Source organism: Myotis lucifugus, unplaced genomic scaffold, assembly GCF_000147115.1.
Source record: "Myotis lucifugus unplaced genomic scaffold, Myoluc2.0 scaffold_12, whole genome shotgun sequence".
NCBI classification, from domain to species: domain Eukaryota; kingdom Metazoa; phylum Chordata; class Mammalia; order Chiroptera; family Vespertilionidae; genus Myotis; species Myotis lucifugus.
Genome location: NW_005871060.1, coordinates 13,649,262 through 13,668,254, shown reverse-complemented (window position 1 = coordinate 13,668,254; position 18,993 = coordinate 13,649,262). Strand labels below are relative to the sequence as shown.

At 36.6% G+C, this 18,993-nt stretch overlaps 1 protein-coding gene across 4 annotated transcripts in view; it reads right to left on the bottom strand.

Annotated features, from left to right (window-relative positions):
* The window catches only part of SMARCAD1 (SWI/SNF-related, matrix-associated actin-dependent regulator of chromatin, subfamily a, containing DEAD/H box 1), an 82,489-nt gene that overhangs the window by 53,210 nt on the left and 10,286 nt on the right, over positions 1–18,993 (bottom strand). For all 4 annotated transcript variants that reach the window (XR_002828166.1, XM_023750428.1, XM_006084623.3 and 1 more), the window contains exons 3-5: positions 16,778–16,955; positions 12,601–12,769; positions 7,387–7,453 (exon numbers count right to left, since the gene is read on the bottom strand). Coding sequence is in view for 3 of the 4 variants with exons in the window: in XM_023750428.1 (XP_023606196.1) it covers positions 7,387–7,453; positions 12,601–12,769; positions 16,778–16,955 (414 nt within the window). In the remaining variant the exon portion in view is untranslated. The remainder of the gene's footprint in view (positions 1–7,386; positions 7,454–12,600; positions 12,770–16,777; positions 16,956–18,993) is intronic.

Genomic DNA, 18,993 nt, shown 5'->3' with positions numbered 1-18,993 from the left:
TTCACTGCAATATTGGGAGAAGGGTTTCTCCTCAGTGACTTAGTGTTCATCGGTAAGAAAAAGTTGAGTCCCATCAGTGTAGCTTATCTGAATAGCATCACTGACATCAATAATTGTATACTATGTACCAGGCTTTGCAGAAGACTTTTATACTGTTGCTTCATTTACTTTCCAAAACAAACCTACAAACTAGGTAGTACTCTATTTTAACAAATAAGGAGGAACTGAAATAGATACCTCAAGCAACTAATGCTCTTAACCTAAAAATAATAGTAAGACAAGAGTCTAACAATAATGAAAATCTGCATATTATGCCAAGACTAAAAGAAAACTAGACTCGCTGTACATGATTTTTAAAAGCTGTCACTTATTTATACTTTGTATACATTGACCTATTTCTTAAATATTTTTACTTTCAGCGAGCAAATTCCTTAGACATACTACTGTGCTAATATGAAAGCATTTGTTATAATTTCACAACGGTTTAAGATTTCAATATTAATTATATCAGCATCCTAACTATGCAGTTAGAAATAAAAGCTGTAGAAATATAATATTCAAAATAAATACAAGCTGGACAACTTTTAAGTTGTAAGCCAGAAAATTTTATAATATGGCTGTAACAAAATAATTACATGCTTAAATTTTTTTTCAATTTATTTCATAAAGTAAATGTGCATTATTATATGCCAACTAACTTCTAGCATCCACTTTAAGAAAGGGGAAGTATAACTACCACCTCATTATCACCCATATATTTGTTGGGGTTAAGCAAACACGATTAGGAATAGTCTAAGTCTGAAAAAAACTTCAAACTAGATCATTTATGCCATGTCACCTAGACATGTTTCTTTCTTTTCTTTTTTTTTTTTTTTAATATATTTTATTGAGTTTTTACAGAGAGGAAGGGAGAGGGATAGAGAGCTAGAAACATCGATGAGATAAATCAATCAGCTGCCTCTTGCACACCTCCTACTGGGGAGGTGCCCGCAACCAAGGTACATGCCCTTGACCGGAATCAAACCCGGGACCCCTCAGTCCTCAGGCCGACGCTCTATCCACTGAGCCAAACCAGTTAGGGTTAGACATGTTTCTTTACTAAAAGAACAAAAACTTTGTTTTGTCAATAAAGAATTCTTTAGCCTAGCCCTGCCAGTGGCTCATTGGCTGAGGGTTGACCCATGAACCAGGAGGTCAGGGCTCAATTTCTGGTTCAAGGCACATGTCCTGGTTGCGAACTCAATCCCCAGTAGGGGGCGTGCAGGAGGCAGCTGATCCATGATTCTCTCTCATCATTGATGTTTCTAATTCTCTCTCCCTCTCCCTTCCTCTCTCTGAAATCTGAAATCAGTAAAAATATATTTAAAAAAAAAAAGAATTTTTTAGCCTTATATAATTGTCAATACATCTTTTTTTTTTTGGTGGTGGTGCGGGGGTTGGGGGTGGGGGGGTAGGGTTTAATACCATAGCACCAAATCTTTACATGTATATAAAATGGCTAAAGGCAAGAATGTGCAATTAAATGTGGGAGAAAATGCAAAACTACATTTTTTGTACAAAAGGTTACATAACAGCACATAATGCTTAGTTACCTATCTCTCAACCTATGCTATTTATAATTATTAATTAGAAATTTAATATGCTACACTATCAATTTCAAATTATGTTTCATACATTCTTATCTTTTATTGGGAGTACCCATCACCAATTTCAAGGGGAAAAAAATTAGATGTTCCACATACCCCAGATAAAAATAAATTTCATGTAAATTCAATATTTAAAAACAAAAGATGAAACAGAAAAAAAAATATGGACAAAGAACACAAATAGGCAGTTCAACAGAAAAAAAAACCAAAACAAAAAGAGGCTCAACCTAAGTAATAATTTTTTGTTCATCCTAAGATTAAAAAGAGTAGTAAATGGACACAGGGCAAATAGTAGGAATTGATGAATTGTAACAACCTTTCTGGAAGGCAATCTAAAAAATACATCTCTGAATTTTAGCTCTGTATAGCTTTTAGTCCAACAATTCTTTTCCAGGTATTCTTTCCACAGATGTGATGGAAATGTCTGCTTAGGCATATACACAAAAATGTTACCAAAACGTCTTAATGTCCAAGATATTACACAAATTAGGATACACACATATGCCACTATTATAAAAGAGGCAGATATTTAAAGTAACATGGAAAGATGTCTCTAATAAATGAAAATGTTACAAAACAGCAGATATAATAGGATGATACATAAAAATGTTTTGCCTATTCTCATACATATAGAGAAGTGGAAAAAATAGCTAGGGAAACTCCTGACAATATGAATAAGTTCATATTGGTACCTTTTAAATAAAAGTAAAAATTTTGGATACTATTTTTTTGTAACTTAGTATTTATAAATAAAAACATTCAGAAAGCAATGTATAAAATACACCCTTACTGCTTAATATGCAAGTTGATATTTTCTATAAAAGATAAATTTATTGTAAAACTTATGTCCAACATCATGACTTGTGGAACTGTCCAAGATCTCTTACAGGTATTTTAAAAAGACTTTTGTTGAAAATTGTCCAAATATACCCAAAATAATTTCCCATCTTAATGATTTCATATATTGAAGGTTATCTTATCTTGGCAAGACAAAGCCACCATTCCTACAAAATGCATAGTACTAAAGATGAAGATGACTGATATGACTATCTATTCCTTTCCAAGATGAAGTATGGAAGTTTACTTAAGAAGCAAGAAAACCCCAATTCCTTCTTTCCATGTAATTTGCCACTTGACTTAAATCAATCGGTTGCCTCCCCTAAACTCCCGACTGGGGATCAATGTGCCGTAACTGGGAATCAAACCAGTACCTTTTGATGATGCTCCATCCAACTGAGCCAACAAAGAAATTCTGGCCCAGCCGGTGTGGCTCAGTGGTTGAGCATCGACCTATGAAGCAGGAGTTCACGGTTCTTATTCCTGGTCAGGGCACATGCCCGGGTTGTGGGCTCGATCCCCAGTGTGGGGTGTGCAGGAGGCAGCCAATCAATGATTCTCTCATCATTGATGTTTTTTTTCTCTCTCTCCCTCTCCCTTACTCTCTGAAATCAATAAAACGTATATTTTTAAAAAAAAGAAATTCTGGAGCTGAAGAACTCAATAATGTAATAAATGAGATTAAGAATGAATTAGAGAACGGCCAGCATGGCTCAGTGGTTGAGCATCGACCTATGAACCAGGAGGTCACAAACCCAGTCAGGTCATATGCCCAAGTTGTGGGCTCAATCCCCGGTTCCCGATGGGGGGTATGCAGGAGGCAGCCAATCGATGATTCACGCAATTGATATTTCTGTCTCTCTCCCCCCCTCCCTTCCTCTCTGAAATCAATAAAAATATTTTTAAAAACACACACACACACATATATACACACACACAAATCCTCTCATAAACCAAAAGTCAAGGACAAGATAGCTTCCCTAGTGTGAATTCTACCATTCAAATAAGATATAATATCTATTCTTCTAAAATTCCCAAAAAGTTAAAGAGGGAATATTTTCTAACTCATTTTATGAGACCAACATTACCCTGATACCAAGACCTGGCAGGAACAACAACCACACAAAAAATATCACTAATGAACATAGATGCAAAAATCCTAAACAATACTAGCGAACTGAATACAATAAGGTATTAAAAAGATAATACATCACAACCAAATGGGTTCTTTCCACAAGGATGGTTCAACGTGTGCAAAATCAAGGTGATACACATTATCAAAATAAAAGATAAAAATCATATAATCATTAACAGATGCAGAATAAGTGTTTGATAAGATATGACATCCATTTATGATTAAAACACTCAATAAAATGAGTACAGAAGGAAAGTACCTCAATATAATAAAGGCTACAAGACAAACCCTCAGATAATATCACACTCAATGGTGAAAAACTGAAAGTTTTTCCTCTAAGGTTAGGAACAAGACAAGGATGCCCATTCTCGCCACTGTTACTCAACCTTGTACTGGGAGTCCTAGTCAGAGCAATCAGGCAAGAGAAAGAAATAAAGGGCATCAAACTGGAAATGAAGAAGTAGACTCACTTTTTGCAGATGACATAATATAGAAAACCTAAAAGTCTCCACCAAGCCTTAGAAACAATAAATACAGTAAAATTGCAGGATGCAAAATCAATGCATAAAAATCTGCAGCATTCCACCCTGGCCGATGTGGTGTTTGTTGGAGTGTCATCCCATACATCAAAATCAAAAGATGGTGGGTTTGATTTCCTGGTCAGGGCACATACCCGAGTTGTGGGTTTGATCCCCAGATGAACACATGTGGGAGGCAGCCAACTGATGTTTCTTTCTCTCTCTCTTTTCCTCCCTCCCTCCCTCCCTCCCTCAGGAATCAATAAAAGAAATTTTTTAAATTAAAACAAATGTTAAATCTGCTGTGTTCCTATGTACTAACAGTGAAATTTCAGAAAAATAAAGAAAACAATCTCATTTGTAATTGCAACGAAAAGGCTAATATACTTAGTAATAAACTTAACAGAGGAAGTAAAGGACCTATATACTGAAAACTACAAGACAGTTTGAAAGAAATTTAAAAAAAACACAAAGGAAAGATATTCCATGTTCATGGATTGAAAAAAATCAACATAGTTAAAATGGCCTTATTGCTTAAAGCAGTGATGGCGAACCTATGACATGCGTGTCAGAGGTGACACGCGAACTCATTTTTTTGGTTGATTTTTCTTTGTTAAATGGCATTTAAATATATAAAATAAATATAAAAAATATAAGTCTTTGTTTTACTATGGCTGCAAATATCAAAAAATTTCTATATGTGACACGGCACCAGAGTTAAGTTAGGGTTTTTCAAAATGCTGACACGCCAAGCTCAAAAGGTTTGCCATCACTGGCCTAAAGCAATATACAGATTTAATGCAATCCCCATAAAAAACCCAAAGGCATTTTTCAAAGAAATAGATAAAAAAAAAAAACCATCAAATTTGTAAGGAACCATACAAGACCCCAAACGGCCAAAGCAATCCCGAGGGGGGAAAAACAAAGCTGGAGGTATCACATTTCCTTGATTTCAAACTATACTACAAAACAGTAAGATATTGACAGAAAAATAGACACACACACCAATGGAACAGAGCTGAGAGCCCAGAAATAAACTCACACATACATGAGCAACTGATTTTTTACAAAGGTGCCAAAAACATACCATGGTAAAAGGAAATACCTTCAATAAATGGGATTGGAAAATTTGAAAAGCCACATGCAAAAAAATTAAACTAGATTTCTATCTGACACTGTTCACAAAAATTAACTCAAAATGAATTAAAAACAAATATAAGATGTGAAAAAAATAAAATATATGGAAAAAAGCATAGGTACATAAATACTAAACTTAATGGATCTTCATCTCAGAGGTTTTTATGAACTTGACCTCAAAGGCAAAAGAAATAAAAGCAAAAATAAATGAATGGATTGTGTTGAATTAAAAAACTGCACAGTATGAGAAACTGTTAACAACAACAAAAAAGGCAATCAATGAATGGGAGAAGATATTCCCTAATGATACCTTCAATAAAGGGCTAATATCCAAAATATATAAAAACTATTATAATTCAACAACAAAAAAACAAACCATCCAATTAAAAAATGGACAGAGGTGCTGAACAGACACTTTTCCCAGAAGACATACAATGGCCAACAGATATATGTAAAGGTGCACAAATTCACTAGTTATAAGGGAAATGCACATCAAAACCACAATGAGTAAATACCTCATACCTGTTAAAATAGCTATTATCAACATGACAAGAAATAACAAGTGTAAGAGAGGATGTAAAAGAACCTTCATATATTGCTAGTGGGAATGTAAATTGGTATTGCCACTATGAACAACATTATGAAAGTTCTTAAAAAAAAAAAAAAAAAAAAAAAAAAGAATAGAGCTACTATATGACCCAGCAATCCCTCTTCTGGTAATCTACCTGAAAAGTTTGAAAACATTTATTTGTAAAGACATATGTACCTTTATGTTAACTACAGCATTATTCACAGTGGCCCAGACATGGAAACAACCTGAGTATTGTTTGTTGACTAGATAAAGATGATATGGTACATATATACAGTGGACTACTACTCAGCCATAAAAGGGATTGGATACTGCCATTTGTGACAACATGATCAGATCTTGAGGGTATCATGCTAAGTAAAGTAAGTCAGTGAAAAAGGACAAGAACCGTATGATTTTACTTACATGTGGAATATAAAGTAGAAAGTAACAAATGAACAAACAAAACAAACTCATAGACACAGACAATAGAATGGTCATTACCAGAGGGTAAAGGGGGTCAATATATGGTGATCAAAGGAGACAAGATTTTGGGTGGTAAGCAGTATACAGAATTGTACAGGTCCTATATAATGTTAACAAATGTTCCTTAATAAATTTAAAAAATGCAACCCAGTCCTATAATCACATTCATAACCTCGGGTATGTGTGTTGTATAATGGTATGTATAAGCAATGTAAAAGTAGAATATTATACAAAGCAAATATAAGAGTGGTTAATGAAGTGCGGGTTTTCTTTCCTTCCTTACTTGTTGGTAGTAAGATTACAGGTTATTTTTACCTGTTTGATATGTACAAGTTAAAAAAATCAAGATGGCATTTACTTAAAAAATTGCTTTTATATTGCAAGCTCCTTTAAATGCATTTACTTTGTATCCCAAGACTGGAACTTAGCATAAGTATTTACTAAATGAAGGAATGATGATTTCCAGCTAGGACTTCCCACAAGACATTATGTTCCTACTGACTCAGATTTGTAGACCTGTGAATAAAACCACAATGCAATTAGAAAGGATACTTAAGAAAAAATTATATATCTTCCAAAACTTCATTGTTATGAAATCTGATCTGTAGAAAACAAGCAAAATTACCAATGGAAAGCTGCCCCTCCCTTTTTTGGGGAGGGGGAGGGGGGGAGAGAAGCAATCTAGAAAACTGGGTTCCGAAATAGCTGTATGAACTCAGGTAAGTCACTTAACCTTAAGATTCAGTTTTTTCATCTAAAAATGATGAAGTTACTAATATCTCATAAGTATCCTATAAGAATTCATGTAGGAACTTGGTAAATTATAGAGCAACTAGAGACCAGATGCAAGAAATTCATGAAAGGGTAGGCCTTTGCAGCCCTGGCCGCCTTGGCCGCTGCCTCGCAGCCGCGGCTTCATCCAGAAGGTCATTCGGACGGTTATTACGCTGTTCAGCCGTTTGGTCAATTTGCATATTACACTTTTATTATTAAAGATATTAAAAATGAAAAGATCCTTATGTAATAAGTCAATATAGTGTGAAACTAAGTCAGGCATACCTGCATCACCAAACATCAGCAAGGCAGCAGCAATTGCTCCATCCATTGTGCTGGTTGATTCAATCAACTAACAGAACGAGAAAATATTAATATTTTAAAAAGAGCACTAAGAATTGCTTCATTTATCAAAATATTAAAGAACAAATATATTAAATATATATAAAGTCGGGAAATATGTATGTCATAGTTTTAAATTCATTAAATCCTATGATAAATTTTCAGGCAACCTGGTTTATCGAAAAGTCTGAACTTATCTAAGCATATCTTTTTTATATATATATTTTATTGATTTTTTACAGAGAGGAAGGGAGAGGGATAGAGAGTTAGAAACATCGATGAGAGAGAAACATCGACCAGCTGCCTCCTGCACACTCTCTACTGGAGATGTGCACGCAACCTAGGTGCATGCCCTTGACCGGAATCGAACCTGGGACCTTTCAGTCCGCAGGCCAAAGCTCTATCCACTGAGCCAAACCGGTTAGGGCTATCTAAGCATATCTTAAAATGTATCAAATTCACTCATCACTGCAAAGGAAAAATTAAAACAGTCAAATATGTACAGCATAGTCAAGGTTTTTGTTAATTATAAAATTGTGCATTGGAGCCTTAAAAACTTTCTATTTACATTTCCAGGCCCTGAGGAGGGTGCAGGGAAAGGATAAGAGAAAGTAGGGAGAGGGGGAGACCAACAGACATTTATATTATTCCTTTTCAACTAACATTTAGCAGTGGACACTGACATATTATAATTATGTAGTTATTTTTTTAAAATCTAATACTTCTTAGATGAGTGGGATAAAGGGCTCTTTTGATTTTTACTCTACCTCTGAATTGGTTGAATTTGTTCAAGAACATATTCATATATTACTTATGTAATAAACATCTTCAATATATTTTCACACTGTTCTGTTACATTTTAGATCTCAGGAGAAACTGAATAGTCCATATTTTTCTCTTACTAAAGTTTCCTATACTTCCAATGAGTTATCTGGTTTTAAAAGATCTTACTTTTGCCTCAGCTGGGTGGCTCAGTTGATTGGAGCATAATCCTGTACACTAAAAAGTTTGCAGGTTCAATTCCCAGTCAGGGCACATACCTAGGTTTTGGGTTCAATCCCCAGTTGGGGTGAGTATGGGAGGCAACTGATTAATGTTTCCCTCTCTCTCTCTCTCTCTCTCTCTCTCTCTCTCTCTCTCTCTCTCCCTCCTTCCCTCCCTCCCTCCCTCAAATCAATGTACATATCCTCAAGTGAGGATTAAAAAATTTTTTTTTATCCCAGCCAGCATGGCTCAGTGATTGAGCATCAACCTATAGTCAGGTCACAGTTCGCTTTCCAGTTGGGGCATAAGTAGGGGTTATGGGCTCGATCCTCAGTGTGGGGTGTGCAAGAGGCAGTTGATCAATGATTCTCTCTCATCATTAATGTTTCTATCTCTCTCTGCCTCTCCCTTCCTCTCTGAAATCAATAAAAATATATATATTTTTAGAAGCATGAACAGACTGTTGAACCTCAGAGGGAAGGAAGGGGAGGGTGGGTGTGAAGAGACCAACCAATGAACTTGTATGTATATACGCATAACCCATGGGCACAGAGGAGGAGGTAGTAAGGGCCTGGGGTGAGGGGGAGGATGGGAGCGGGCTGGAAGAGGTTGATGTAATACTTTAAACAATAAAGATCTTAAAAATAAATTTTACTTTTTAAAATAAGCTATTTTTGTATTAAATTAAATTAAAAAGGCTCAAATCAAACGAGAATGCTGTCTTCTATACTAGTTTTCTTATCTTGGGTCCTTACAGATCCTGTAAGTCCCTCTTCCTTTTCAAAATATCCAAAGCATACGCTTTACAAATCTATGACTAAATTATATTTTATAACCTCAATTCTATTATATGGGTCTAAAAAACTTTGCAAAGTAATTTATAAATGCCACCTTTAAATCTCTTGAAATGTCAGGGATCACTTGAAATCCAGATTACCTCAAGAGAGTACTTTGCTATGGAGGGAGTGATATGCTAAATTCCAAAATTTTCTAATTAATGAAACATACAAATAAATTCTGTGTATCAAGCCTATTTTCCCATTAAAATTATAAAATAATGGGGGGAGGGGGTAAGAGATCAACCAAAAGAGTTGCATGCATGTATATTGGTATAAGCATAACCAATGGACATGAACAATGTGGGGGGGCGGACCACAAAACAATAGGGGGGTGAGATCCTGTGCTGGGAGGCAGGAGTAGGCTGGGAGAGGTCAATGGGGGGAAAAAAGAGACATATGTTAATACTTTCAACAATAAAGAATTTAAAAAATTATAAAATAAGAGATAAATATTCCTATAGGAAAAAAATCCCCTTGAACCACATAAAAATTTGGCAACAAGCTACAAAGTATTGTTAAACTGAGATTTGTTTCTTTTGGAAACTCTTTCCAACACTGTAAGTAGCCCCAGTATCTACTAGTAGCTACATTTCTTTTCTTCTTATGCTGGGGGGGAGAGAGGGGGAGGGGATCACACCAGGAAGCAAATAACACTGCTAGCAGGAAAAAAAGTACACCCAAGATAAATAACACTAAATTTTCCTTTATCTAACACTGAGAAGGTATCAAAATGACAATTCGGGGGGGGGGGGGGGAGGTTCATGTTAAAAATAACAGGGAATAGAAAACTTAATCTATACTTCAGAGTTCAAACTAGCAGGCCCAGAATACCTTCAGTTCAGACTTATTTTGTTTGTCCTGAATGGTATTTTGTTTTTCTTTAGTTATTATATAAAGGAATGAAGTCCTAATAAACATGGATGAACTTCAAAACCTTATGCTAAGTGAAGACAAGCCAGTCACAAAAGATCATCCTATATAATAAAAGTCTAATACGCTAAGTGTCCAGTCGTCTGGTTGTCCATTCAACCAAAGCATAATATGCTAATGATATGCTAAGGCCACTCAATCACTTGCACTGACCACCAGGGAGCAGACACTTCAACCAGTAGGTTACTTGCTGCTGGGGTCCGGCTGATCAGGACTGGAGCCCTCCCACTGTCCCTCCCCAGCTGGCCAACCTTCTGCGTCCCTCCCTGGCCCCGATCATGCACCGATGGGATCCCTTGGCCTGACCTGCGCCCTCTCGAAATCTGGGCTGAGGGACTCCCCCCACCCCCCATGTGCACAAGTTTTGTGCACCAGGCCTCTAGTTATTATGTAACTAGTGCCCCAGTGCACAGATTTGTGCATATTAAAAGGAAATTAATTAGAAGGTGGCCGTCGGGGCAGAACTGGGCAAGATGGGCTGGACATGCCCTGAAGCCAACCTCCCACAGTCCCTCCCTGGCTGGCCGCACCTGGGGTGGCGCCAGGGCTTGAAGGCTCCTGCGTTGAGCGTCTGCCCCCTAGTGGTGTCATACCTACCGGCCAGTCGGATGGTCACTTAGCCTTTTATATATATAGGTCCCATATATGAAAAGTCCAGATTAGACCAATCTATATAAATGGAGTGATTGCTAATGAGTACAAAGTTTCTTTTTGGAATGATCAAAATGCTCTAAAATTAGATTATGGTGATGGCTGTAAATCTCTACAAACCACTAAATTATACATTTTATTTATTTATTTTTAATATATTTTTACTGATTCCAGAGAGGAATGGAGAGGGAGAGATAGAAACATCAATGATGAGAATCATTGATTGGCTGCCTCCTGCACGCCCCCTACTGGGGTTCCAACCAAGGCATGTGTGCTGACTGGGAATTGAACCGTGACCTCCTGCTCAACATTCAACCACTGAGCCACGCCAGCTGGGCTAAATTATACATTTTAGGTAGGTGATCTTTATAACATTTAAATTATATCAAAATAAAACTATGAAATTGATCAATCCTATATAATAAAAGCCTAATATGCTAAGTGTCTGGTCATCCAGTCAACCAATCAAAGCATAATATGCTAATGATATGTTAAGGCCTCTCAACCACTCACTATGACGTGCACTGACCACCAGGGGGTAGATGCTCCAACCGATAGGTTAGCTTGCTGCTGGGGTTCAGCTGATTGGGACTGAGTGAGACAGGCCGGACATTCCCTGGAACCCTCCTGCTGTCCTTCCCCGGCTGGCCAAGCTCCCGAGTCCCTCCCTGGCCCCGATCGTGCACCGGGGTCCCTCAGCCTGGCCTGCACCCTCTCCCAATCCGGGACCCCTTGGGGGATGTCAGAGAGTCAGTTTCGGCCTGATCTTGCAGGCCAGGCCAAGGGACCCCACTGGTGCACAAATTCGTGAACCGGGCCTCTAGTATTAAATAAAAATCCATCCTTTTCGCATTATTTGAAAAATCACAATGTCTGATAAAAATGGGCTATCAATGACTATCACATAGTCATATCCTGCTGCAGTTAAGGAGCAGCTATTCCTTTTCGAAACAGCGTGTACTAAATAAATTTTTAAAATTTAAATTCTTTACTGTTTAAAATATTACATAAGTCTCCATTTTCCCCCACTGACCTCTCCCTGGCTGCTCCCACCCCCCAGCACATGCCCCGACCCCCCTACTATCTGTGTCCATTGGTTATGCTCATATGCATGCATACAAGTCCTTTGGTTGATCTCTTACACCCTCACCCTCCGCCCTCCCTCATAGGTTGGACAGTCTGTTTGATGCTTCTGTCTCTGGTTCAATTTTTGTTCATCAGTTTATGTTGTTCATTATATTCCACAAATGAGTGAGATCATGTGATATTTATCTTTCTCTGACTGGCTTATTTCGCTTAGCATAATGCTCTCCAGTTCCATCCATGCTGTTGCAAATGGTAAGAATTCCTTCTTTTTTACAGCAGCATAAGCATGTACTATAATGTATGCCAACAACCCCTTATCATTATGGGGGTGGAGGGAAGCCTCCTGACATTTGTGAGCTTCTCTGGAAGATTGGGAGGGGAGGGTGTTCTCATTTTAAAACCATTCAAGCACATAAGAATTCACAAGCTATGTATGAGAGCTACTGAGGAAAACTCATTGTATTATCTATAGGTGAGTAACCTCACCTATTATTAACTCTTTCAAGTAAATCCCTGACATTTCCTTAATTATTACACAGAAAGAAGTTAATAATTATCTTAAAACATAAAGTATCTTTAGAAAAATGACTAAATACAGCACTAGATACAGGAGAGATATTAAACATAATTACAGCTACAATAACCAGTTACTAAAAAAGGGTATAACCTTAAGTAAATCACTGTCACTTCTTTGTGGGAACAGTTCCTTCAAGGTCTGAAGTTTAGCATCTTTAAGGTCTTCCAATTCCGAAAGGTCTTCCAGTTCTGAAATAGCATTATTTCTACCTGTCATGGCAGGAAGGCCTTGGGACTCTTCATCTTCAGATGGCTCAGAACTAAAATCATTTTCAGAGAAAAACAATTTAATGTATTGTTAATGCTATTGCATTATAATTGCATACACATGTATATATGAAAATATGAAATACGGCACATCTGCAGTTCTTTTTAATATTAAATGAAATCTACATCTGTCAAAGATTAAAACAACACAACTTTTTTCATTTCAAAATGTTTATGTATATAAATCTACTTTCCCAAAATCTGCATATTCCGAAAATGTTTCAGATTATCCAGGCTGGAATGATAAAGAAAAAAATAAAACACCAACATTTATTTTTTAAGACACACACATATTTATTGCATGCCCACTTCTCTTTCCTACGTTTTTTACCTATATTCTGCATATCAGATGAGTGTTGTCATGTTGTTCCTGAGAAATTATGAAGACTACATGAATAGGAAGAAAAAATAATTTTCATGGCCTATGTGACTAGAATCTGTGTTAAAATCGGAATGGCCCCATCAATATCAGAATCTCTGTCAGGAACAAAATACTTCCTTAGCAGACAGGGAGCATTTACTCCATATGAGGCTTTATTCTACAACAACTAATTTTAATCATGTTCCATTTCAGCTTATATGTTTAGCCTATAATAGAAGACATTAGGGGCCAAGTTTTACTCATCTATCTCCCAAACAAAAAATCTCCGTTTGAAATTTCAGTTTTCTACCATGGTAGGCATTCTAGAGATCAGAGTGCAGATTTTGCTGTGCAGCTAGTTCTATTTTTTGACAGCTCTCTTGGACACATATCCGGAATCTGTACTTTACTAACTTCTCTACTCCTATTCATGTTAGATCAGTTGTACCTATTAGGGCACTGACAGGAACATGTATTTTAAGCTTCTAGGTTGACTTCTTAAACTTTGCTCTGAGAAACTGCTCTAAGGTAACAGGGTAAAATCAATCTCTTCATTTGTCACTAGGCCTGTCCTTCAGTATTTGAAGACAATTACATGTGTCTCCCTTTCTATTACACCCAGATTTCTCATTCCTAATGTACTCAACTCTGAATTCTCACTCTGCCTCACTATGTTCATGCTTCCTCTCATGCTTTCCTAGTCCTTGGAGAAAATACAAGAATTCAGGTTGGAATCCTTTTAAAATTCCTACTCTGGACGACCTCTTCCAAAGAAACCTGCTCTTCTGCATGACAACCTAAAGCTAGTGAGCAAGCTCATAACCATTCACTGGGACAAACTCATGGGTCTCTTGATGTAGTAAGTTAAGTAGTCATGCTTTTGACAAATATGAATATGCCTTGAATTTAATGTCCAGTTCACAACAAGTGGTACAGAAATAAATTCAATACCACCATGAGGAAATAATCAGAAAAATCTATTGTCTCTAAGAAAAGACTTGATCTCCTCAATAAGTTGAAACCCTTAAAAAAGAGAAGAGGAGGGGAGTTTATGAAGAATTAAGAGACATAATATCCAAATGCAGTGGATGTTTCTAGTTAGGATCCTGGCATGAAAAACCAGCTACAAAACACATTAAATCTGAACATAAACTGGGAATGATAGTGGAGAATTATTCATTGATAGCGGAGGGGGGTGTATAGCAAAGAATCAAAGGTAGTAATGTTGGGATGTCTATAATTTACTTCAATATAGGGTGTTCCCAAAAAATGTATACACACACTTTGAATAAAGGCAGTGATTATTAAAATACATTTCACTTTCAAAATTGAGCTATCAGCTGTTAAAGTGTGCATACATTTTTTGGGGGGACACCCAAATAATAATAAAATCATAATAAGAATAATAATTATCAGCAATTTTGAACAAGTTTGACACAAGAATTTTTAAAACGTGCAATACCTGACTATTTAGTAAACGGCACTGACCTCTTTTCCCTTGGGTTGTCAAATATAAAAATAACAACAGCCAACACAACAATAGTTGTCCAGGGTGAATGAATAAAAATTATACCTAATTTTTTTGGTCAGATGGGCAAAAAATCAAATATATTTCTTTGTGTGTCACAGAATTTTAGTAATTAGTTTATTGTGTGCCATGAGATGAAAAAAGTTGAAAATCCCTGATAATAGATGCAACTAACAGAAATAATTTTAATTGTTAAATCTAAATCCAAGAGATCTGTTTTCCAGCTATACTAGTGTCCCTTGGTGATTTCATCTAATCATGTGGCTTTAAATATCAAATCTATATGCTGGAAGGAGACTTGACTTGGGGTGGTGAACACACTATACAGGGCACAGATCATACAGATTAGGGGAATTGTGCACCTGAAACCGGTATAATAACCATTGTCACCCTGTTAAAGTCAACAAGTAAAAAGAAAATCTATACTCTGACAAGTTACAAAATTAGGTATGTAATCTAGATCTTTCCCCAGAATTCAAATGTCACATTCAATTGCCTACTTGCCATCTCCACTTATATGTCTAAGAGTCTTGTCAATCACAGCATATTCAAGATAGTCTTCTTATCTCAGTTAATTGTTAATTCCATTCTCCTAGTTGCTCAGACCAAAAATCTTCTGGTCATCTTTGACTCCTTTCTCTCCCACCCCACATGAAATCCATCAATAAATCCTCTCTGCGCTACCTTCAAAGTATATGCAGAACCTCACCACTTTTCATCATTTCCACAAGTAGTAGCCTGATCTAAACCTCCATCATTTCTTGCCTGGGTTATTAAAACAATATTCATGTTTCTATTACTACACCCCTACAGCATCAAAGTCCTGCCAAACATGTAAGTCAGACAATTTTACTCCTCTGTTCAATTAGCTTCCCATCTCATCCAGAATAAAAGACAAATAGCCTATGGGCTTAACATGATTAAGCACCTCCTTTACCCCTTGTGACTACAGGACCTTTATTCTGCATCATTGGCTCCCCCTCCCCATTTTTCTCAAAAAATGCCAGGCATAGCCCTGACTGGTTTGGCTCAGTGGGTAGAGCGTTGGCCTGTGGACTGAAGGGTCCCAGGTTCGATTCCAGTCAAGGGCATGTACCTCGGTTGCGGGAACATCCCTAGTGGGGGGTGTGCAGGAGGCAACTGGTTAATGTTTCTCTGTCATCAATGTTTCTAACTCTCTATCCTTCTCCCTTCCTCTCGGTAAAAAAATCAATAAAATATATTTTTTTTAAAAATGTCAGGCATGAAACCATTTTAGGATCATTGAAGAGGAAAATTTCCAATATCTGGAATACATTCTCCACCCCATTTTCTACATGGTTCACTTTCTTATCCCCTTCAGGTCTTTGCCCAATTATCGTCTTCTCAATGAAGCCTTTTTACTAGCTGTGCTCTTAAGAAACCATGCACCTACCCCTGGCCCCAAACTGCATATTTCCTTTCCTTTTTTGCCCACAATATCTATTATTTGACATTTTTTTATGTTTATTATCTTTCTCCTGACTACAATAGAAACTCTTTGCTACCCCACAGAATGTGCCCAAGAAATGTTAAATGATTTGACTCTGGGACTTAAGAACAAATCACAAAGCAGTTGTAAGTGAACAAAGGCATTTGTTAAATTAATTTTCTATCTTTGGAAAATGTGTGTGTGTGTGTGTGTGTGTGTATATATACACACACACACACACACACACACACACACACACATACATACAAATCCTAATATGCAAATTGTCTCCGTGGGAGTTCAAACGGAAGACTGATTGCTCGCTATGACATGTGCTGACAACCAGGGGGTGGCACGGAACGAAGGAAGGCCCCTGCCAGCAGTCAGAAGGCCCCGATCAGCCCTGATTGCCGGCCAGGCCTAGGGACCCTACGCATGAATGAATTTCATGCACCGGGCCTCTAGTTAAAAATAATTAACTATTTGTTCTCAATAACTTACTGAAAATCATCGTTACCCAGAAATACACCACCTCTGTACATTTCTAAGTTAACAAAAAATAACCAAGATGTAATTTAAAAAGGCAAAAAAGAAAAATATAAGTAAACTTTTCTCAAAAAATCCTTAAAATGAAAATGTAATGAACCTATTTAGCTGCTTACACTATAATCACTGTGTCTTTGTTGAATTTTGTCTCTTGAACTGTATTGGAGCAGTTAGGAGAAACAATATCTTCACTATCAGAAGATAAATCAATATACTGTATTCCTCCTTGATTCTTCAAACATGATATACTTGGTTTTCTTTCATTTACTGTAGTTTCTGGAACACTAGAATCTTCTGGTGGGGAGAAAAGAGAAAAGGAAAAGACATTTTTAGCAACTTGAAAATAAAGCAAATTTTTTATAATTAGAATCATGAGCTAAATATCTTTAACTTCATTCACTGTTCCCATTGTAAAACAAAAAATTTCTACCACTTTTTAAAGAAAAAAATTACTGACCAGAGCTGGTGTTAAATGATTTTCCATTTCACAGGTTATTCACTAGCATGACCCTGGTGAAAACTGGAAAACTGAGGTTTGTGTTCTATATTCCAATCCTTTTCTCTATGCTTTTATCTCCTAGTTCATTTCTTAGCTAAGAGAACATGGACACTAGAGCCTAAAAGACTTGAATTTCAATCTTGTCTCTTAGCCAGTTATAAAACTAGGGAAAGGAGTATTTTCATAGCTTTTTTACATTACTATAGATGTTTTTCTTTGATTCTAAATCCAAATTTGACAGGTGGTAGTTTTTTTAAAGGCTAATTGCAGTTTGGAATCAGAAACTATATGAATAAACTTTTGCATTATGTTCTATTAAAACTCACTGGTCTAGCTAGGCCAGTGTGCTCAGTGGTTGAGCATCGACCCAGGAACCAAGAGGTCACTGGTTCAATTCCTGATCAGGCCACATGCCCAGGTTGTGAGCTCAATCCCCAGAGGGGGTGTGCAGGAGGAAGCCAACCAATGATTCTCTCTCATCACTGATGTTTCTATCTCTCTTTCCCTCTCCAATCCTCTATGAAATCAGTAAAAAAAAAAATATATATATATATAAATAAATAAAACCCATTGGTCTATTTTGTACTTTAATAGATCTTTAACCCCAACATTATTTTGTAACATTGTGTGGATTGGTCATTGGAAAATACTGGGTAACTCCCTGATTAATGCAGATCTACTAAATGTTGACATATTTCATGATATTTTTTTTAAAAAATAGATTCAATAATACCACCACCGATCTCTAAATACCTAGATATTGTCAAACTCACAGCTGTGGATACTAGTTTTCCAAAATCCAAACTTTCCTTTGAAAAATAGAATTTTATCACTAGCAATAACTACTATCAGTGGTCTTCCTTGATATCGCTATTCATTTTTGAGAAAATGTCTGCATAACTACAGTTGTTGGTAAATCATCCTTTCAAATAAAAATGGTGCTCTGTGAAAAAAAATGACAAGTGCAGCTCACAACTCCAAGCAATCGCTCAAATGCTTTCCCTTGAAATAACATTGTATTTTGGTATGCAGCAAAGGTTAGTTCACATTTTGTTTCACAAAATATTATAAAAGTGCCTACTGATAAGTTGAAGTTTATTGAAAGTAATAATTTGCGCTGCTTTATCAAGAACATTCTTGCCCTGGTCAGTGTGGCTAGTGTTACAGTGTCGGTCCGTGCACTGAAGGGTCTCAAGTTTGATTCCCGGCACATACCTGGGTTATGGGAACATGTGCAGAAGGCAACCAGTTGATGTGTCTCTCTTACATCGTTGTTTCTCTCTCTCCGTCTCACTTTCTCTGAAAAGCAATGGACAAAATATCCTCAGGTGAGGATTTAAAAAAAAAAGAACATTCTTAAGTGAAACTGGCATTTAAAAATTTTTAAGAATACAATGACTACTATAACAGTTTGGAGTCTTGGCCTTGATTCGTGTTAAGGCACCAGCAGTTTTACTTACCATTACTTTTGTACAATCAGTGCAAATATCGACATAGTGAAAAAGGCAAGTAATGTCTTATTATGAAAATAGTTTTGACCTGAAGGAGCCCAAAGGTTCAGAGACCACCACACTTTGAAAACTAATGGGTACAATAAAAGCTTGTTTATATAAAATACCAACTTCCCAAAATAGTCACTAATCTAGAATTAGAATAGTGCTAAATGCTTAGATTTGTTTGGACTATTTTTGGAAATAAGCAACAGCAAAAATAGCTAAGATATTGCTGATGCACTGATGCTTTTGACCCAAAGCAAACCAGCATGTTTAAGCAACAGCACAAAGGAGACAAGGTCATATACATACACAAAATACAAAAATGAAGATAAGGAAG